This window comes from Embiotoca jacksoni, unplaced genomic scaffold (genome assembly GCF_022577435.1).
Source record: "Embiotoca jacksoni isolate LCO1_2020_lvr unplaced genomic scaffold, fEmbJac1.0.p SCAF_13, whole genome shotgun sequence".
NCBI lineage: Eukaryota > Metazoa > Chordata > Actinopteri > Embiotocidae > Embiotoca > Embiotoca jacksoni.
This window is the reverse complement of record NW_027185263.1, coordinates 7,609,284-7,631,270: the sequence shown is the minus strand read 5'-3', so window position 1 is coordinate 7,631,270 and position 21,987 is coordinate 7,609,284. Positions and strand designations below refer to the sequence as shown.

The 21,987-nt window shown below is 40.9% G+C and overlaps 3 protein-coding genes across 6 annotated transcripts; 2 read left to right on the top strand and 1 right to left on the bottom strand.

Moving 5' to 3' along the window:
• The first annotated feature begins 104 nt into the window (after positions 1 to 104).
• LOC138196272 (F-box only protein 40-like) lies at positions 105 to 5,669 on the top strand. The gene is made up of 7 exons (XM_069146161.1): positions 105 to 183; positions 324 to 377; positions 923 to 2,101; positions 2,609 to 2,895; positions 3,163 to 3,294; positions 4,065 to 4,401; positions 4,564 to 5,669. The coding sequence occupies exons 2-7, from the start codon at positions 375 to 377 to the stop codon at positions 4,780 to 4,782; spliced, it is 2,157 nt and encodes a 718-aa protein (XP_069002262.1). The 5' UTR covers positions 105 to 183; positions 324 to 374; the 3' UTR covers positions 4,783 to 5,669.
• On the top strand, positions 5,502 to 17,749 carry aifm5 (apoptosis inducing factor mitochondria associated 5). The gene is made up of 19 exons (XM_069146165.1): positions 5,502 to 5,545; positions 7,800 to 7,850; positions 8,516 to 8,625; positions 9,045 to 9,154; positions 9,236 to 9,280; positions 9,745 to 9,826; positions 10,080 to 10,192; positions 10,371 to 10,457; positions 10,665 to 10,756; positions 11,975 to 12,105; positions 12,880 to 12,995; positions 13,097 to 13,168; positions 13,282 to 13,345; positions 13,908 to 13,984; positions 14,247 to 14,364; positions 14,926 to 15,024; positions 15,242 to 15,317; positions 15,444 to 15,548; positions 17,535 to 17,749. Exons 1-19 carry the CDS (start codon positions 5,502 to 5,504, stop codon positions 17,566 to 17,568), a joined length of 1,626 nt encoding a protein of 541 aa, XP_069002266.1. The 3' UTR covers positions 17,569 to 17,749.
• Positions 16,511 to 21,922, bottom strand: liat1 (ligand of ATE1). 4 transcript variants are annotated; one of them, XR_011178122.1, is made up of 4 exons: positions 21,449 to 21,922; positions 20,348 to 20,559; positions 17,754 to 17,822; positions 16,511 to 17,668 (listed from the first exon to the last, which is right to left on the bottom strand). XR_011178122.1 is itself a non-coding variant. In XM_069146166.1 (2 exons), the coding sequence occupies exons 1-2, from the start codon at positions 21,564 to 21,566 to the stop codon at positions 20,201 to 20,203; spliced, it is 477 nt and encodes a 158-aa protein (XP_069002267.1). In that variant the 5' UTR covers positions 21,567 to 21,922; the 3' UTR covers positions 16,511 to 20,200. The 4 variants fall into 4 exon arrangements, 1 of the variants encoding a protein (XP_069002267.1); XR_011178120.1 differs by having other exon boundaries at positions 17,754 to 20,559; XR_011178121.1 differs by lacking the exon at positions 16,511 to 17,668 and having other exon boundaries at positions 17,812 to 17,822; positions 19,947 to 20,559.
• Between the last annotated feature and the right edge of the window lie 65 nt (positions 21,923 to 21,987).

Genomic DNA, 21,987 nt, shown 5'->3' with positions numbered 1-21,987 from the left:
CTGAGTGGCCTGGTGACCCAAACTATGTTTCGGACCACTTGTGTAACATTTCTTGGTCAGTACCCAGCTCTATTTATAACACACACACACACACAGCAGAGACACTCACACAGACACATGGTATTTAAAAGCACAAGACAGACTCCAAGGACAGTGTTTCTGTCCTTTCCAACTCATGAAGCGGTAAGTTAAAGACTATAATTCACCGATCCTGTTGACTCTTGTGCCACAGAACTCTGCTGGTATCTTGTCATTGTGTGTTTACATGTATTTGTTTCAAGCCGATTGTATTGACAGAGTCATAGTTTCCTCTCTGTTTGCAGGAAAGACCTGCAGCTTCAGATAAAGAAACCTGGTGCCATAAGATCTGAAGGATGGTATGGTTTGATTTTGCAACTATAAGATCAAATGTTGTTTCAAAACATTTGAGTTTTACTTCCCTTTAAAGTAGCTTTATTACTGTAATATCACTGTAGTACACACTGCTGGTTAGTGTCATATTCAGTGCATTATGTCCTTAAGCTTTTTATAACTGCACATCACATCTTTTAAACCATTTCCCCAAATTTTGCCCAACATATTTGGCAACTTTAGCATAATGTTTCGGTTTAGATTAGAGTTTATGATCTTCCTCAACAATATTAAGTAAAGTGATGTCAGTTTGAACAGTGTTTGGCAGCACGTGTGCCTGTGGGGTAAAGACTAAATATACAACCTCAATTGATTGCTAATTGACCATGCAAATGTTCTTGTAGTGCAAAAATAATATTGTCATTTGTTATGTTGTCTATTGCAATTGCAGCTGTCCTTTCTGCAGCCTGCTTCTCCAAAAAGGCTGCAGGAAAAAAGGGCAGATGACTTCTCTTAATTCTGACAGCAGTTGCTTCTTTTTTTCCTTTCTCCCCACCTAAATCTGAATCAGAGTCAGCGTTCTCGAGCCTCCAGGAACCGACAGCATGTCCACTGTGATTCCTGCTACAGTCGTCGCTGCAGGGCTCGGGTGGAGGTCTCCGTGTGCTGTGCGGTCATCCCCTGCCGTCTGCTCTGTGGGGCTCTCTTCCACCTGTGCAAAGAAGAGGATCACCTGCTGCTCTGCCCCAATGTGAGGGTGCCCTGCCTCAACGCTGAGTACGGCTGCCCGATCCACCTGCCCCGCTCCTCGCGGGCAGCTCACCTCCAGGTGTGTCCGGCCAGCGTGGTGTTTTGCTCCATGGAGTGGAACCGCTGGCCGGCCAACGACGCTCATTCTCATCCGAACACAGATCTGCATGAAAACCTGCTGAGGGAAAGAGAGCAGGGAGGATGTCTGGACCTGGCCATGGCTCTGAAAGACCAGGACCGCCTGTTTCACTCCATGAAGATGAAAAAAGTGTTCCCAGAGCTGATCCAGAGTGTGGAAGAGGAGGACAGGGAAGATGAGAGGAGGGAGGAGGAGAGGAGGAAGGAAAAGAAGAAGCAGAAAAAGGCCATCATGGAAAAGGCGGCCGCAAAAGAAGCCAGAGGTCAAACCTGGGAGTCTTATAACATGTTCAAAGTAAATATTCCTGATGAAAAAGAGGATGAAGATGAAGATGAGGTTGACTATGAGCAGGACCTAACTCAGGAGGAGAGAGAGGCCATTGCTAGGTCTGCAGGAGTGGAAGCTGATCTGTTAGTAAACTACAACGCCTGGGAGGGCATGTTCAGTAAGGAGATGGGCGGCTGCAGGGAAGCTGGAGGGACAGCTGGGACAGGCAGAGGACAGACACTGGCTAAAGGGAGTGGGACAGGTCTGGGCACTGTTATGGAGGAAGATACAGCAGATACCTGTATGGGTGCAACAGCATCAAACGCCTGCAAACTGGTGAGCGGTGCATGCACTGCTCTCTCCACATCCTCGTCATCCTGCCATCCTGGAAATCTGAGGAAAGAGAAGTTTGTGTACGGACACGTGGAGCCGATGAAGATCATCACTGTGCGGACCTTTAAAATCCCAACCAGCTTCTCTGCCAAGCAGTGTCGCATCCGCAACCCCAGTTTCTATAAGAAAGAGAGTGAAGCTGTGGACACCAGCGACCTAGGGGTGGCGCTAGAGGACATACCAGTGTGGGATGAGGTTCAGGTGAGATACTCAACCTACAATCTTTTTGTAATGTCCTTTTTCGACCTGCACGTTTTGGCCACGTGTGTGCAGCACGTCATCCATCTCCTTACAAAGTTGAAGTCACAAACCTGTTAGCAAACAGATTAATTACACCTGCAGCAAACACTGGTGTCTTTATTTGCAACCATTCTTCTGCAATATTGATGAATGAAAGTTAAAATATGAACTGTCTTTTTGGCTCCGTTTTTTGGTCTCCACCACCTCCTGAGAGAAATATCTGGCTATTTAGCGTTAAATGCTCCATTGTGTTCCCTATAGTAGTCAACATTGTCTGTTGTTTGGTGATGAGCAGGTGGTGTGCAGTTTAGAGCTGCCCACTGAGCCAGAAATAGCACGATGAGAACAATCAGACTCAACCAAAACATTTTAAGATAAGCATTCAAAAATATTAATAGAAGATCTATCGTTGTCGTTAAAACTCACTACTCCTCAACCTCCTGATGGTGTGTTTGATTTGCCTCTCAGGCGTCCCTGCTGTGCTCCCTGGAGAAGGAGCAGAGGGGTCACCTCATTGCAGAGAGCATCTGTACAGATGGTCTGTTGCAAGATGAAGGCACACAGATCTACAACTTCCTGTCCGCTCCTTTCCCGAGAGACACGTCGTTGGCCGACCTGTCCGCCGTAAAACCGCTAGAGCTGCACCTTCAGTTGCAGGTGGAGAGCGTCACCAGCCGACACCACAAGGCCACCTCCGCCTTCACCTTCCTCTGTGGACACAGTTTTCAGCGCAGAGAATATGGCAAACATTATAAGTGGGTTTTGGGTACCAAACTATTCATAAATTCCTTTTCAGACCAAAAAAAATGTTGCTGATCATGGTTGAAAGACAGTAAATACAGTATGTGACCTGGAAAATTAAAAAAGATAAACAAATAACACTTGGGAGGTAACACGTGGAGATAAGAGTGTTTCTATTGCACACTGACCCAATCTGATTCATCCTCAGGCACTAAACCCTCTCTGTGTGCCACCACAGTGAAATAAAAATAATCTGCTTCTAACTATCAATGTGCGTACAGGAACGTCCACAGTGATATTCAGATGAGTGTGAACGGCTGGTTCGAGCAGAGATGCCCGCTGGCGTACCTGGGATGCACCTACAGCCAGAGGAGATTTCAGCCCTCCACACATGAAGCCACCGTCACCTACAAGTGAGACAAAATAGTCCATCTTAATGTAAATAGGAGGAAAAAAGAAAAAAAATATAGGTGTAAACATAATCAGGTGTGGGAAGAGGAATTTTAATTTGTTGTATAATTGGAAGGCAATTCTATTAGTATTATTTTAAAATAGACCGAGTCATTAAAACATAAAAGCTTCACAATATGTGCACAATTTGAAAAACCTGGTGCCCACCAGTCTTCAGTGGCGCAGACTGGGACACCAGAATTACCTCATATTAATATTTGGAGAAAAAGTGTCTGTAAACCTGTGAAAACTGATGTTTTGGTCACTGGGTGGCAGCAGAATACACCCAGTGAATACGATCAATACAATCATATACACTCAATGTTTAAAGCTGGTTTTCTAGCTGATTCACTATGTTGAGTAGCTAGTTGCTACACTCTGGACAGGAAGTGTACAACAGGAAACCAAAAACAATGCAGGTGAGAGTAATTTAAAACAGTAAATTTGCATGTTGAAAAACTAGAAACAGGGAGCTGACAGATGCTAAAACACTACAAAACCCTGAGGAGGAACAGAAGAGTTTGTCTGTGAGTTTAACACCACGATCGACTTCCTTTCTCATTATACAGTGTCACTGTTCGATCCATCGTTATTATAAAGATATTGATCATAGCTACTTCAAATTTTAGTCAAGTGTCACATGAAATTGCCACTTTGATCAGACTGAAGATAATTTACAGCCATGCTGAGAAATAAAAACAAAATGCTCTTCCATTCTCATATTTGGTTTCAGTGAGGATCTGGGCTGTTTTAGCCTTCATCCCACCACGACTGTCTCTCTGGGCGATGCCTCCCAGGCGTCCAGGAGCACAGTGGACTCGTCTACCTCTCAGAGGAATAGAGGAGGTCGAGCCGGAGGAGGTGAGGACTCTCTGATCTCGCTGCCCTACGAGGTGCTGTGCCACATGGCCAGTTTCCTGGACGGTCTGTCCCTGTCCCAGCTGGCTCTGGTGTCCCGCCTCATGAGGGAGGTGTGCTCCTCTCTGCTGCAGGAGAGAGGGATGGTCACCCTCCACTGGGAGAGGAAGACCAACTCACATGGAGGAGCCAAGTGGAGCGTGAAGCAGAGGGTAAGCAAAGGATAACTGGATTATAAACACTAATTGAAGATATTTTAATGCATAAATCAAGCTGAAAGTGAGTGACGCTTTGAAAAGTGACTCAAACACGGAAGTAACTGAATCAGGACTGAATATTCAATTATCACTCTTGTGTGTCTCTTGTCACTGCAGGTATGGCAGTTCAGCACCTTGTTCACTCCTGTGGACACTTGGTGCTTCCAAGACGTGCCGTCCATCTCAGAGCATCTACAGGTTTGTCCTTTCTATGAGAGAGTGTCCAAGACTGAGAAGATTCATCTGCCATGTATCCGAGAAGAAATCCAAACCAACACGAGCTGCAAAGGTTCAACTCTGGTTACTTTGTTCCAGCAAAAGAGGATAATGATGTAATAGATCTGCTGGAAAACCCCTGTATTATGACCTGCCTGGGATGGATCCAAAGACAGACCTTTGCATGTTGTCCCCTTTTTGTCTCCCATATTCCCTGTCGCTGCTGTCCTCGGTCAACAGTGTGAGCTAATTTGCAAGCTAGAGATTGTGGATAAACAGTTGAAATAGATAAAAAAAAATATGAATGAAAAGTTGGAAATTTCAAGCTAAAAGTGTGGCTAGCAGTAGAAATTGTTAACAGCTGGAAAATGTTTGCTAAAAGTAAGAATAAACAAATTACATTTCTAGCAGAAAGTTTTGTCCCAGTTTCACAGGGAAGAGCTGCTGCAGTTTCAGAAACACAAGCAGCAACTTTCAAAGGGCTGAAAAATTACCACAACTCAGAAGTGTCAAAACTTGCAGTTCCTCGAGTGGCCATTTGAGGAATGAGCTGGTCCCCACAGACCCCCATTTTAAAATGCCAACTTTACAGCAGAAATAAACATGTTCACAGGCTAGTACACAAATTGGTTTTGGTCTCTGTAGCCAATTTCCCCGTTCATGGGAACAGTAACTTAACCGTCATTTGTATTAAGGGCTTAAATTAATGCATAACTGACTTTGAGTGACAGGTGGATGCAGTCACAGCCCTACTGCTGGATTATCCCAGAGCAAGCCTGACGAAGGCCCTGAAAAGATAACAATGTTAAAACACACATTTCAGAGCTCTACATGACATAATGGAGGCTACAAAAAAAACACATGAAGCTGGCATGGATCCAAAAACCAGAAAACAAAGCCAGAAAATCCATTAGAATTAACACTCGAAATCTAATACCAGAAGAAACAATACAAAGGACGAACAAATACAGACTGACAACTGATAATTTTGGATGACTTATTTTTATTAAAAAAAAAAAATCTCTTCTGGACTTTTTTTTGTTTGAGTTTTGTATTGTTGTTGACAATACAATGTATTGTTTGGTACAGTATGACTGCACGTACAAACCCAAACAGCTTACTCTTAGAGGGACTTGCCTTAGGAGGTCTCGCCCTCTGTGAACCACGTGGCTTAACCTTAGAGGGATTTGCTCTCCGTGAACCATATGGCTTATTAAGGGGACTCGCCCTCAGTAAACTGTAAACCTTATGTTTTACCGCTGCGGGTAAACCATGAACCATGTGTGTTACCTTGGCGGGGCTCGAACCCGTGTCTTCATGAGGTCGCTTCCAGCTCGGCGTCGGAGACCACTGGACTATCTTCTGCGCTGGAGGAGGAAGAGCCGCAGCAGGAGAAAGAGTTTCACGGAGTTCACTCAGAGCTTCCAGCGACTCAACCGATAGTCTGGTTAACTCAACAGGTAAAAGATTCTACTTCACCAAGGTTGCTGTTGATGCTGATTCAACTTTTAGTGAAGTTGAAATGTTTGGAGAAATTGAAAAAGTTTTGCATGCACAACACAGTACAGGAAGATATTTAATATCACTGCAGACCCCCTTGAAAACACGTATATATACTATCCAAAGAATGTCCGCATTTGAATGAATATTTGTCATAATGCTGTCTAAATCCTGGTAAGATTGGTGGCACAGTGGTTAGCACTGCTGCCTCTCAGTAACAAGGGTGGGGGTTCAATTCTGAATTTCGTGCATGTAGGTAAATGGAACCGCCGGGGCATCTCTTTAGGGGGCGCTAGCGAGCCATTTGGCCACGTCCACTCGCGACTCCACTAAAATATGTCATTTTTCACCAGGAGAGAGACGAGTGTACCAACTTTCAGGGTTTTTTGAATATGATAAAGCTGCCAAAAATGTAGTTGTTTACAGAGAATCATAATAGTCGCTTGAATAAGAACAGGGCTTTCGAACCTTCGGTGTTAGGGCCCTAATTATATTTGTCTGCAACTAATTTCTTTATTAATTAATCTGCTTAGTATTTTCTGGATTAAAGAGCTGATTATTTTAGCCATCTGTATAACAAAAATGTAATTTATTAAACAAAAAGCAGCAAATCTTCTTATGTGAAAAGCTGGAAACAGGAAATATTTTACATTTTTACATGAAAATGAAAAGTTCCAGTTACATTTTTGCCAGTGGACCGACTGTTTCAGTTTATATACGATGTTGGTTAGTTTAATCGATAATGATTAATCCTATTTTAAAAGCTCCTCATGTACACTCACCAAAATGTAAGTATCTCAGATTTGTTATAAATACAGTACTTAATTGGTTGAGTATTTCTACACTGTAGTATTTCTACTTTTAAAAACGTGAGTACTTTTTTCACCACAGCCCGGCACATCACACATTAAGAGGTTTTTTGTCTCCATCATTTTCAGTCCTTGGGCTTTGCAGTGCTGAAATTTAAAATCGACATATGAATGATAGTAGCTACCTCAGGTTTTGTAAGTGATGCTTTGTCGCCCGTCCATTCAGCGTTCAGCCTTGTCAGCCTTTCTCTATGCTGCTGTTGTGAAAAACAAAAGACCACAGAACAATGACGGGGCTGAACATGAGCAGCCACAGTACCAAAAGTGTTCATTCTCTGGAGTCACAAATGTTGCTTTTTGGGTGATTTTGCATCGGACCCAAATTGTGCACTTTTCACAACCTCCGGATCGAGGGTTGCGGGTTGGGGATGGATCGGTTGCTGTGGAAACGGACCATCATCATTCAGCTGCTGAGCAGAAAACGAAGTGACCTCAGACTACGGCTTAAACTGCTTCCAGCTGAGCATCTGACTGACCTTTGATGTTCCTGGAGGGGGTCTGTGAATCTGTGTGACTACAGTCGAATCAAAAGCATGTCTGGGACCAAACCAAGTGAGTAACCTGCTTCTACCTTTATTGATTCAGGAGTTAAACAGAAGAGTTGGACGGTTATTGATCGAAGCGCCAAGTTTGTTTAAATGTCTGAAATGAAAGTACGGATCTCTTTCTGAGGAGTTTGATTTCATTGATGTAGTTTGTTTAACCGCTTTGGACATTTTTTTATTCAGCCCGTCATGAGTTTCCGGACTCTGATCCAGAAGACACATCAGAGGAGCTGACACAGGTGGTGTGTCTGGAGTCAGACCTGCAGGATGGACAGTAAGGAGGGGAGGGAGGCATGTTCACAACCTGGCAACCTAGACCTCTTTCTTTATTCATCATAACCTAAAACTGATACAGAGCTATTCATGAAGCATTAATCAACAAATGTAACAAAGCCTGTCCTCTATTACAAACAAAGAGTTTGTAATAGACTTAATATAAAAAGCTGTTTTAATTTCTACATCAATACTATCAATTGATATCAAAGCATTTAAAAGGCTAAGGACCATTTATCATTTTAGTTTTTAGTCATGCTTGCAGTTCTGTGCAGCTAACCTAAACATGTGCTCGCTGATGTTTAGCATGTTCACTGTAGTTTAGCCTGTCAGCCATGCACAATTTACTAATTAGCTCTAAACATAAAGTGCAGCTGAGTTTTGTAGATATTTTGGTCAAAGGTATCAGAAAAAATGAAGTTTGAAGCAGGATGAAATTTCATGGTTAGTTTTCAGTCTGGACCAAAGTGGCGGACTGGCAGACTGAGATTAACATCCCTATTGACCTGATGCTTGCAGGCCTAAAATTTACCTAAAAGCACAAACTTCCATCACAGAATTTATGAGTACGAGCCTGAATTACTAACATAAATAGGAAAATCTCTTTTCAAGCTCATATTTTTGAATGTAATTCCATAGAAATAAATATCCCTTTGTTTGTCTCAGGATGATGGAGGTCGAAGTTGGACATCACAGCGTGCTGCTGATACACTGTGAGGGAAAATACAGTGCCATTGGTAACCAGTGTACTCACTACGGCGCTCCGCTCAGCAAAGGTACAATGCCAGCACGTGTGAACATAAAACAGGGTAAACACACTCTGATTCACATTCCTATATAGACAGAATACTTAAGGAATCACAGTGTTACAACGGCCATTTCACACGATTCATAAAAAAAAAAAAAACCTGAGGTAGGTAAATAGCAAACAATGCAATTAAAGGCTAAGCCGCTGTACAATAACTGAAGAGACAACATAGATTATGAAATAAATACTATAATACACTGTACATCATTGAAGTCAGGCGAATAACTAAAGAGGCACACAGACCTCAAAAGGTCAGAATAATGCGATACATACGGGGATACGTGTTTTACTATGTATGTTTTCTCTACCTTTGTGTTTGTGCTGCACATCAACACAAACACCAAGTATGTAATTGACGAGTGTTGTGTTGTGTTGTGTTGTGTTCAGGGATCATTTCAGGCAACAGAGTGCGCTGCCCGTGGCACGGCGCCTGTTTCAACGTCCATACAGGAGATCTGGAGGAGTTCCCCGGCATGGACTGTTTACCTTGCCACAAGGTACAAACCAGAGAGAGACACCGACGTTTAGCTGATGCGGACATTTGCGGTCATTTCAATTTGTCTTTTGCTCTTTTGAAGGTCAAAATTGAAAACAGCAAAGTGTATGTGTCCGTACAGAAAAAAGTAAGTGGGTTAACTATACTTTTTCAGTTGATGTTATGTCTTCATGTCCTGTCTCACATCATCACTCAGTTCAGTCCCGAGATGAGGTATAATGACGCAAAATATGTGGAAACATCTGTGTGTGTACCATGACTGTGTTGAGGCAGTTAATATTCATTCATTTAATTAATTAACAGTTAAACTGGAGGGTTACTGGAACAGTAAAAAAAATTAAAAAAAATTATGCAACAATAAAGAGCACAAGACAGTTGTTTAAATAGCCGCCAGCTGGAATGTAAATCAAGTTAAATTTCACTGTAGTAATGTAAGGAAACTCAGTAACACAAAATACATTCAGGGATAGTGTGAGTGAGATTTCTTGTTGGTAACTAAAAATATATCCTGTGTGCCATTTTCATTTGTAAATATCAGTAATTCTTCCTGTTGACGAGTTTATGAGATGGTGTGTTTTATACATGATTCAGACTCTCAAGCAGGAAAAAAGACTGAAGAGTATGGGAGCTGCAATCCCAGGAGTTAATCACATTGTTCTGCTGCTGGGTGGAGGTGAGTGTCAACCACTCTGCATGTCTTTGTATACATACTGTATGTATATGGGTGCTAAAGCTAATTAACTAGAGTTAATTAAAGCTGAAACAAAGCAAAACAAAACAGTGCTTCAATGCTGTGTAGGTTGCTGTGTACATTGTGTGATGATTTCAGGTGTTAGATAAAAAAAAATAAAAGTAAAGCAACAGTAGTTGGTCCTAACTTGCTCCCTCAGTGTGTGTGACTGTGTGTTGACTCTCTGTAAGCGCAGGAGCTGCGTCACTGATCTGCGCCGAGACTCTGCGGCAGGAAAACTTTGGCGGCAAAATCATAATGGTCACAAGAGATGACCTTTTACCTTATGACAAAACCCGACTGAGCAAGGTGCTGCAGAGTCATTGATATACGCAAACAAAAAACATTTTAGAGATTGATGTGTGCCTTTTAATTCACTACCCTCACTGAAAAACACACACGCACACGCACACACACACACACACACACACACACACACACACACACACACACACACACACACACACACTCTGCTCCCATCTTCCAGGTGATGAATGTGGAGAATGACAGTATTCTGCTGCGGAGGATGGAGTTTTTCCATCAGTACGACATTGAGATGTGGCTCAAGAAAGAAGTGAGTTCTTTCGACAACATCATATATGCGACGCTGCCGTTTAGTTTTGTCTAATGTAGAGTGCTGTCTGTACTAACAAATGACACGTTCATCTCATCCCGGGACTGATCTGCTGTCTAAGAAGTGAACATATTAAGACCTGAGCGTGGATAGATTCATAATGCCTCCATGTTAAAGGCCACACTGAAGCTACTGCCGTGTTTACAGGCCCTTTCAGTGGATACAGACAAGAAGACAGTCTCATTTGATGACGGTTCAGTCCAGAACTATGACCAGCTGCTCATCTCAACAGGCTGCAGGTACAGACAGATTCTCACACACACACACACACACACACACAATATATTTGAAGCCAGGGCCAGCCCAAGCTTTTTTGGGGCTCCATGCAGCCACTGCTCATCCCTCAACAGTATAAAGGTACATTCCAATAAAATTGAACCTAATGAAAGTCGTAATGTAAAAAATGAGAAGCCAGATATGTACCTGGTAGCTGTTACCTGGCAGTGTTGTTCGTCTAGAAAGTATGAAATGAGCAAGTACTTAAAAGATAGTACATTATGACTATCAAGAAACTATTAATTTTGTGACAAAACTATAAACAGTCAATTAAAAAGGTCACACATTTACAATTTGTTTGGGTGCCCCCTTGTGGCTAAAGGGCTCTTAGCAGCTTCTTGGCTCACTTGTGCCTTTGGACAACTCTGTTTTAATCTCTGATACACAAGGACGCATACCAAAAGTAAAATTGCAAATACATCTAAACATATCACTATAAGAGGAATGTAAATGTGTGCACATTCCACACAAGTGTGCCATAAAAGCATGATGTAAACCTCCTTATAGCAAGAATAAGAGCTCCTTTGTTTATTCTGCACAGCTGAAGAGCATGAAAGAGTAAAAAAAAATTTAAAAAAAGGCTGCGCAACATGCAGAGACAGAAATCATAAACTGACCTCAAGTTGCACTTGACCGGAGGCCAGTGTCTCATTTTCGAAAAAAAAAAAAAAAAAACATCTTGAGGCCAAGTTACCCATAAATAAAATCTCACAACACTTCTATGGCTAAAGAGAAGTTTGTAAAAAAAAAAAGGTCCCAAGTGAAGACGCTCTTAGAACTGATGAACTCGTGCAAACTTTCTATTTTATGCGACAAAGAGCATCTTAAGGAGCTCCGGAGGTCGAACACTACAAGTTCAAATCAGGATTTTATTGTTCTGGTTCAATTTGAAGTCGTTAATCACAAACACTGATGTTCTTTGTGAAGTGATGTTGGATATAAATTTGTTTGATGTGAACAGCATTCGTCTAAAATGCTCTTCAAAAACCTCAATTTATCAGATTAGTTGTTATCTGGAAACTGGGCTCACAAAAATCCTCTGAACATTTGTTTTTGTTTTGTTTTTTTTGTAAGTGCTGAAAAATTATATTCAACAACAACACGTCCAACAGCGGATGTGATAACTGTTACTTCGTATGAGACAAGCAGTCATATGAACAGATTCATGACCTGTCCTTCAGAGCAAAAGGTCTGAATGTTCCTGGCATGAAGCTGGAAAACGTGATGATGCTGGAGACACCGGAGGACGCCCGCAAAATCCACGCAGCCTGTCTGGGCTGCAATGTGGTCCTCGTGGGAACCTCTTTTGTTGGTATTGTGTTTGCAGCATGCAAAAAATGTGCACGTTTTTACATTTGTGTGACATGACAGCAGTGATTTATGTTATTGGGAAATGTCGATAAAACAAACAAAAAATGTATTCCTATTTTTTTCATTCATCAGTTTTATGGAGGCCCAAAACTTTAAAAAGAAAAAAGGGGATAAGATGAGATTGAAAAATATCTGATTATATAAATAAATAACGCTGTTTGCTAAATATTTCCAATAAAAAAAAAAAACTAAGAAATATAACACATTATGCATTTTATCTCTAACAAGCTTTTTTTTTTTTTTTTTTTTTTTTTTTTTTTTTTTAAATGAGTTTAAACAAGTAATTTTTCTTCTTTAAATCTGTCACCAGCTCATATAATTTTCCAACGTCCAAGTGTTTTTTTTCTACTTTTTGGTCCCATAAGTTCATCACGTATTTATTCACTATTTTCACCACATATTATCTCCTAATGCTTGTATAATTTCCATGTAAGTCTAGGGCAATAATTAGATCAAAATTACACAAAAATAAATAATAAAATCTAAAATTAAAACATATTCCTGAGGGACTTTTTTGTAATGTTTATATTTCTTTGTGCACTCTGTTTTAATCATCTATTTAATTTGTATTTGTCTAATAACATTTGAATACCTTTGGTCAGTTTCAGGGTTCCATACAGTTCTAGTTATTAGATATTTAAAGTTGTTTTTTTTATTTCCATATTCTTTACTTCCTGATCCCCTTTACAGCATCTACACTGACGTTGTTTTCCAGGTATGGAAGTTGCATCTTATTTTATAGACAAAGCCTCCAGCGTCACAGTGATTGGTAGCAGCGAGCTGCCGTACCAAAACACACTGGGCCCTGAAATCGGTAAATTCACCATGATGGTAAGAAACACAGAGAGAGAGAGAAACCTGTAGTGTCCTCAGATTCCTCACATTACTTTTCTATCCAGTTACTTGTGTTTTAAACTCAGTTGTTCCCGCAGATGCTGTCTGAGAAAGATGTGAAATTCTACATGAATGACAACGTGACAGAGGTCAAAGGTGTGAATGGCAAGGTAAAGTGATGTTTGTTTCATCAGTGCAAATACATCAGTGAACAGGGAGTGACATTTTGTGCGCAATATGAAAATATGAACACTCCGTTCTTCCTGTCTTTTCTTTTTCCAAGGTGAAGGAGGTTGTGCTTAAAAGTGGAAAAGTTATCCCAGCTGATGTTTTTATTGTTGGGATTGGTAAGTCTATCATTGCGTGTATAATCAGCGCAAAAACCTTTTGATAACCTGTACAGAATGCTGAACAGATTTCATAGTAAATTAAATATATTTGTTTAGTTATTTGATCCTAAATGACAATGGAGCAAAGACAATGTTTCACTTTTACTGCCAGGAAATGCCAAACAGTTTTCCTCAAAGATCATAACATTAAACTGATATACAGTTCATATAACATTTTGCTGTATCTTAAAACAATTTCCAAAACTTAATACAGTAAATATGAATATTCAAAATCTGACACTATCTGGCAGCATGGCTGCACATACAGCTGGCTAAGCAAATAGGCTGTAGCTTCATATTTGGGAAACAGATACAGGAGAGGCATTAGTCTTCTTTCCAAACTGTCCACTAGAAAGAGAATTATATTCCCCAGGTTTCTTATAATTGAATTACATTATATTTATTTATTATTATATTTGAGAGCGGCGACAGAGATGAGGAAAAATGGCTCAACAACACCAAAAAGTATCTCAACAAAACCTGCTGAGCTGCTTGTTCTCCGTCTCCGTTCCTCCACCAGGCATCATCCCAAACTCAGAGTTCCTGCTGGGCAGTAAAATACGGATGGACTCCAAAAACTTTGTAACAGTCGATAAGGTCAGTTAGTGTGTTGTTCACTTGATTACCCACGTCTCATGCCGTGCTTTCATTCTCAACACATAACACATCGTGTATGTTTGGAGATTGTTCCTTTATGCGAGCTGCGGTAACATCTCCTACGAACTCGGAGCCATTTCAAGCTCCTGCAGGAGCAGCTGGGTTCGCTCGGTTTAAAGCAGCCATACACGTGAAATAAGCGGAGAAGTGTCTCCACTCGGAGAGCACGGCTTTCAAATGCAACTGTATCTCCCTCCGGCAGTACATGCAGACCAACGTCCCCGGTGTGTTCTGTGGGGGCGACGTGGTCAAATTTCCTCTGGCGATGGCCCAAGACCGGCTGGTCAACATCGGACACTGGCAGATGGCACAGGCACACGGTAACGTGGTAACAACATAAATGTAGGAACGAAATCACAAAAGAGAAACTGGGTCAGAGAGAAAACTAATACGACTTCAGATTTACGTCCAAAATGATCTGTTGCACAAAGTTGTTTCGATCCCCGACTGCTGTATATTTTCCTTCAGGCTGTAAAACTCCGAGCAACCTTTTGAAACCACTCATCTCTCATCCTAAAGCAAAACAACTCTTCTAACACCACGGCTCTGTGTAAAATATCTTTGCGCAATCGGCACCTAAACTACCTGGAGAAAAAAAAAAACATAACACAAAAGCTTCTTTTTCTTTATGTAATCTTTACCAAGTTGAACGATACTTATTTCAACCGAGTTTGTTTAGGATTTCAATAAACTATTTCTACATGCATTTAAGGACAAATATGATTACGGCAGGCAACTATCTCACATCTTTCTCTGACAGCATTTACAGGCTACTAGTAAATACAATGCTGAATCCTCACGGTCTTTTTTCTCCATTTTAATTTTACGTTAGTTGTATTTGCAGTTAAAGTGTAAATGTTTTGTTTCTTATTGCTGTAAAGGGAGAATCGTAGCGTTGAACATGCTGGACAAAACAACTGAACTCAACTCAGTTCCTTTCTACTGGACCGTCCTACTGGGTAAAACCATCCGATATACAGGTGGGTACACACACACACACACACACACACACACACACACACACACACACACACACACACACACAGTTGAGTGTAGCTAGTATTTAGTATTTAGGCCACCTGAACTGTTTCTTCTGCTGTTCAGTAACTCTTGGTTTACAAAATATATGAACTGACTGATTTCTGATTTACCCGCTTTATTAAACGTGAGTGACGTGTTTACTGCGGTTGTGTTCAGGCTACGGGGAGGGCTACACTGAGATTGTTATGAAAGGAACCTTTGAGGACATGAAGTTCTTGGCTCTGTACATCAAGTAAGTCGAGAAGGACGTCCGCTGTTGAAAACAATAAACATCCGTAATCAGAAAAATGGAACCCCTTTAAATAAATGTCCAAATACGTATGTTCATATATTTTTTTGTTTTGTTTTCTTTCTGCAGGAATGATGAGGTCAAAGCCGCAGCGGGCCTCAACTACGATCCAGCAGTGTCTGCAGTAGCTGAGAGACTCGTAGCAGGAAAAGTAATCACAAAGAAAGAAGCTCAGTAAGTTGCCAACTACAATGACTCATAGTTAACACAAATGATAAAGTCATATTTGTACTGCAAAGATTACAACATGAAGGTTGGCTGATTAACGCAACATCCCGCAGAAACATTTTAATACCTTTAGAGGACAACATTTCCCACAAACCCCTGTTGCTTCTTGTCACATATTTAGAGTCTTATCAGACAGTTTTCTTCAACTTCACTAAACAAAATCTTTGCAAAACATACAGAAAGAAAAACAGGACGCTTGACAGTCAGTAACCAAATGTTTGATGCCGTCTGTGCCTTGCGTCTATTTCTCATTACATGCGAGTCACAGAGCTGAGCTTCAGAGTGAACAAAAAAATAATTAGCTGGCTTTCTTTGAAAAGCCCAGGAGGATGTATAACAACATTTCAGGCAGCAGTCAGATGGTCAGACAGGTTGGAAAACCAACCTTAAGCTGCGTCTCTTTTTGACTTTGGCTCTTCGTCCAACAGTCTCGGTAACTTTTAAAACGCAGCTATCCAACATTCACTTCACGCTGTAACTGACCAGCTTCAGTAAAGGTTGAGATTTGAACTCATCTCTCAAGATCTCTTTTACTCATTTGATAAACAACAACAAAGATCTCCTCCCTCTCTGTGAAGAGTAGCTTTTAATTTTGCCTTCAGGTGTGGCTTTTATGGTCACATATATATATACACATCATTGTGATTTCTAATGTGGTCATGCAGCACGCCATATGAACCACTTCTTTTCAAGCATTGACCAACTTTTACCGTGAACTTCAAAGACTTTTATAACCAACTGGAGGAAAAAATATCCTGTGTTGTATGACCTTTTTTTTTTTTTTTTTTTTTACAACTATATCCAGGCAGCCAGAAATATATGCCCTTTTTTTTTTTTTTTTTTTTTTTTTTTTTAAACACAAATGGCAAAATCAATATATGAATAGATAATATAAATATACATACACCATCATTAAAAAAATAAATAATAATAATTGGGAAAGAAGTATGCACCAATCTAAATATAGCCTGTTTTGATCCAGTGGATGTCATGGCTATCAGCTGATTGAAGCCTTATTAGTGACGGACCTTAATAATAATATCCACATAAACTACAAAGCGTCACTTACTTGCTGGGACGGGATGTTTTTATACCGTCCATGGTTGGGATTCAGTAGATTGAGTGAATCAAATTGCTCAACGCGACGGGAGGGCGGGGACATGATGCTGCCAGCAAAACATAAAAGATGGATTCCAAACCGCGGTACGTAACTTAAAAGAACCTCTAAATAAGTTTTCAGTAACTTTATTAAAACTAAAGCGACAAAACGTATTGATGGCAAACTTATAGCAAGCATTAGATAAAACAATTTCTTCTCCACGTCCTCATATCGCACACCTGTGTCTTTCCTGTTTTCTCACGATAACGGACGCACTTTGATTGCATCATTTAACTCAAACGGCAACGTGCTGGAATTTGTTATTCTAAAAAAAATTAATAATAAAAATAAAAATGTGTCATACAACATAGAAAAGGCTTTGCGGATTCTGTAAATACCTTCATAAGCTATAAGTGTTGTTAAAGCGGCTATAATTCCTATTTTATTATAATAACACCATTGCTCTATACAGTCTATGGTTATTCCACATTAATAGGCACATTTTATTTGTTAAAACTAACAATGTGAAAACACTGAATCTTTAGCTTTCAGAACTTAATAACAACCAATGTTTTGAGTAGCTGGTGAACATAGTGGGCTAAATGTAGCAGCTGTGGAGCCAGATATTTCCTCCAGGAGTTGGTAGACACCAAAAACAGCTAAAAGTGAACATGTTTTTTTTAGTTAGATTAACCAGGTGGCCAGAAACACAACTCCAGATGAATATTATGCTAATGTGGCTAATATTAGGGAGGGGGGGGGGCAAACTGGTAACATTAAAGACGCATTAATGGGTGTAAATCCACATGTTTTGTCATTCTCCTCCCCGACAGATCAGATGACCTGAGCTGGCTGCAGCTGTCATGATCGGCGCTTTCCTTCATTCACCTCTACAATGTTTCCACACAGCCAGAAACTCCTCCATCGGCCTTCTTCCGCACCACAGCTCCCACCAAGGATCAAAGACCTGGATTTAAATGTTTCAGTCAGAAGAGACAGACTTCATTCGGTTTGGGTCAAAGAGCACCAAACACAGTGAAGGTTGTACTTACGGTTCGGTGTTCTGGTACAGGCAGTGAAGAAGTTTTGGATTTAAACTGTACGTCATGCAGTCACTGTTCCTGTGAGAGGGGAGTCCACCGTGTCAACAACAGATACCTCAAATGGATGTAGCTTTTGGGACTTCATTTTTAATCCTAATATTTGCCATTATTTCAACAGATTTGTTTTTTAATTTCATGGATTCGTGTCTCGAGGAGTGTTACACTAACCACAGGCATCACATCTAAGATGCCTCGGTACGTTCTCTGCTGTTAATATTTTAAAAGGCGGTGTTTGCTGCCTTTTACTTGGACCTGGATGCTGCAAAAACCACAAGTGACCTTGATGCCCACTGCGGCCGTGTACGTAGTCCGGCCGGCGTGTCGGAGGGGGGATTAGGAGAACAGAGGGGGTGTTCAGCTCTTTGAAACAGAGATGCTGAAACAGGCAACAGTCACAAAACACATCAACAGGGAACAATAGACCTTCAGCAAACAGCAAACAAAGCCACCGTGACAAAACCTTGACAAAAGAAGTGCTGCGTCTTTCTCTATTCCCCCCTCAGTCTCTCTGCTGGTTTATAGCTGTCTTTACTTCCCACCTCGGCTTTTATTCTTCGCTTCACCCCCAACAACACGCCTCAGGTCACTGCATCCAGGACCTTTCAAGGCCAGTACCACTTTAGATATTGTAGGTTTGACGGTGCTAATGGCTTATTTTCTGTACTGATGTTGTATGTACAAGAATATTTTAACTTCTTTTTTTTTACAAACTTGACAAATTTTTTCTTTGCACAGGGCAAATTGAACATGATTTGAATTACTTTCAGCATTTCAATTTGAATCGTTCCACACCATTTTAACATGGATGGGAGACATGGATCAATCCTTTTATTTCTTTTATTTAGCACAGTATGGATACATATTGTAATATAAGATATTTTCCACATAATCATTTAAGAAATCGTTAATGGCCAAAAATAAGAAAACAAGACTCTTTGGGCAACTAGAGCAAATTAAAAACCAGTAGTCCTGCAACCTCCCATCTCTCTTTACAGTGTTGTACAATCTTAAAATGTATCTATCAAGTACAGCTTTACGCCTCAGTTAGAACCAGAGTATTGTCACAGTCATTTAATTCATTCTGAGGTTAGAGAAATATCAGATTTGTTCTCCGGAGGAACATGTGAAAGATTGACTTTGCCTCATGTGAGATAAAGAAGTTACAATGCTGAATATCGTCATCAATGCAAAGTGATGCCTGATGTTATTTAAACTGTTTGTCACTTTGTGTTTCACCTTGTTTATGCATAAAAAAAAAAAAATCTCAGGCACAACACTACTGTCTCTGTTACTGACTCACTCAGAGAGTGAAGGACTCTTCTGCCATCTACCGTCCACCAGTGGTAGTGGGACTATAATTTGCTTGAGCATGGACCCGCGAACAATCAGCCACAAATAACCTCTCTCTCTTTAGAAATTCAGCTCTGTAGTGACAAAAAAAGGAACATAATTTTGTTCCTCGCTAACTCAGACTTAAAAAAAAAAAAAACATTTTAGGTTTTCTTTCACTACATTTGCCATACAGCCATAAAACATACCAAAGCAGGAGTAAAGGGGCCAACTACATCAGCATTATCGTGGTAATGATATTAAAACTTCACACTGAAATAGTGTTAACACACCTCTGTTAAATGTTAGTTCGGAGGTCAGACTGCATGCAGGACTTTAATCTTTTTAGAGACGTAGCTTTTATATTTTGCCTTTATGTAGAGAGGTAAGAAATACAAAAATAATGAGTTCAGGATTTTGCATATTAGATTGCTGGTCCCTCCAATTCAGCAATATGCTCAACAGCTTGGGCTTTTAAACACATTTTGTTGTTCGTAGTTTAACAAGTCCACACACAGACGTACGTACGTATCCTATATTTCTATATTTTAACATTCTTACACCGTAGTAGGGTAAAAAGTAATGGCCTCTTCTACCTCACTGACAGATATGAGTGGGGTTCAGTGGTGGTGTCCTGATTGGGTTTCATTCCTGAAAGATCAACGTTGGGTCTTTTCTGGAGGCGTTACAAAATTTAAAAGCATTCTGTAAGTTAAACCGAGCAAATCCTCTGTTAAAGTTTTTAACAGGCCTATTCAGCCTGGAGTTCCTGTCCTCGTGACAGCTGTGTTACTGTGGATAAATATTTAGTACCTCACAAACCAGGCATTTCTGTTGGGAGCTTTAAAATCTGCAACATTCTCAGTTTCTCTTTGGTCAAACTTCTTATCTTATCTGAGGCAACATTTTTCCTAAACTGTGAACATACGAGGCCTCAGACGACTAACAGCATAAGGCTCTCATTTGCTTCTTTAATTCAGGCTCTGCTCAGATGCAGTAATGTCGCGGTCTCTTGTTGGTCCGATTCAGTCTAAGCCTTTTTCTCTTTTGCTCTCTTTAGAGAAAGTCTATCTCAGGGTATCCTGGGTTTCTTTGAACAGAGCCTCTCTGTGTGCGATGTAACGCTGCCGCCTGTTGACCCTGTACTGCTCCAGCCTCTTCGCCTCAGCCTGGGGGTCCATCAGCACTCCCTCCCACCTCAGGCTCTCCTTCACCTGGTCACTGATCTCCGTCACGTACCCCTGCCAGGGAGCTTTGGTCTTGTGGGTCGTTGTTGGCGGGGTCGGCGAATCCTTGTGGGGTGTTTTGCTCCTGCAGCCAATGCCAGAGAGATGTTCGCCGAACTTCTTACTGGAAGCTCTGAGCTTTAGAGGCTGCAGGGACACCGGCGAGGTCTCAGGACCCAAAGATGCAGGCTGTGTTTTCTCTGTAGAGAGGCAACATAAACTTGTATGGATCCCTGCATGCACACCACCAAACAAAGCTGAAGGTTTATATTACTAATGACTCCCTATGGAGTTGGAGGGCAATTGGCTTGGTTTGAGCAGAAACAGGGTAGTGAGGCAACACTGGGGTGCTCTTCTCTAATGAACCATTCAGCCCTGTAGGGGATCATCTACCAGCACCACATGATCCTACACTACTGCTTACACTGTGCACATTTAGTGACCTTTGTTTGAACTGTCAAGGTGATGATACACTAGGGTCAGTCCCAATGATTGTGTTTCCACTCCTTGGTTCAGTCTGTGCTCCTTAACTCAGCAGCATGACCAATTATAAATATGCGCTATGGGAGAGGTTTTAGTGCTTTCAGGCTTTTCTTTGAATCAGGATGCTTTCTGTGTTTGTTGGCTGCGTGTTCTCCATCAGGACCATTGCATTTCATGGTCTGCTTCTAAAGGATATGCTTTGAATAAAAAAAATAAAAAAAAATAAAAAAAAATGTGACACCATAATTAAATTTACTTTACTGCAACAAAGCCTGGAGTACCAAATGTATTCCAGCACTTCATTTTTCTGCAGTAGGACTTCATTTTTCCAGATATCAACCTGGTTTGTCTTGAGGTTTGACTTATAGTGAGTACATATTAACAGATCTTATAGAAGTTTAGGTTTTAATCAGAGACCACGTGAGTAAGTCAGTTTGTTCTTTTATGAAATACAAGTACATTTACTATGGCAATTGTTTTACCGATCATGCTTTCATACAATTTTGAACGTGACCTAGTACTTGGACAAATAATGTATTGTTTATTGATTTAAGTACTTCTGATTTAAGTATCTGAATGTCTTCCAACACTAAAAAGTCTGTTTACCTGTATTTTCCTGAGCAGCAGTGGCAGCAGTGGCTTTCTTTCCTCTCTGCGTCCTCTTCTTTTTCTTGTCAGAGCTCCTGGACGGCTGAAGCAGCTTACAGCTTTTGTCCTCTGGCATGATGACGTCTTGGCACACAGTACTGATGAAATAGGTTTGTGCAGGCTAAACAAGCTGATTAACAGACGTTTGGGATAAAAAATAAAAATAAAAAAATGGGCCTCTTACTTTCTGCAGTATGCAGATGGAAAAAAACAGAGACCTGAAAATCCTCGTTTAATCACAACAGGTGCGGCCGTGTCGGCAGCTGCTTCAGTCTCGAGACAAACCCCTCTTTATATTTCGTGGTTTAGAAGAAATAGATTTGCACATTCCACAAAAAGGCAAAGAAAAGCGGGAAACGCTGGATGCTACATTACTACTTTTGATGTTTCCTATTTGTTCCGGCAGGACAAACATTTCCACAATCACGCCACACTGCCATGTTCCCCAATGACGCGTCTCCATGGCGACAGGACACACCCTTCCAGGAAAAGACACA

Coding starts and splice junctions, on each gene's coding strand:
- LOC138196272 (XM_069146161.1), top strand. Junction 2,896..3,162: donor GAATATGGCAAACATTATAA/GTGGGTTTTGGG, acceptor ATGTGCGTACAG/GAACGTCCACAGTGATATTC. Junction 3,295..4,064: donor GAAGCCACCGTCACCTACAA/GTGAGACAAAAT, acceptor ATTTGGTTTCAG/TGAGGATCTGGGCTGTTTTA.
- aifm5 (XM_069146165.1), top strand. CDS start 5,502: ATGGAGGCTACAAAAAAAACACATGAAGCTGGCATGGATCCAAA. Junction 7,851..8,515: donor TCAGACCTGCAGGATGGACA/GTAAGGAGGGGA, acceptor TGTTTGTCTCAG/GATGATGGAGGTCGAAGTTG. Junction 8,626..9,044: donor CGGCGCTCCGCTCAGCAAAG/GTACAATGCCAG, acceptor TGTTGTGTTCAG/GGATCATTTCAGGCAACAGA.
- liat1 (XM_069146166.1), bottom strand. CDS start 21,566: ATGCCAGAGGACAAAAGCTGTAAGCTGCTTCAGCCGTCCAGGAGCTCT. Junction 20,560..21,448: donor TGCTGCTCAGGAAAATACAG/GTAAACAGACTT, acceptor GCCTCTCTACAG/AGAAAACACAGCCTGCATCT.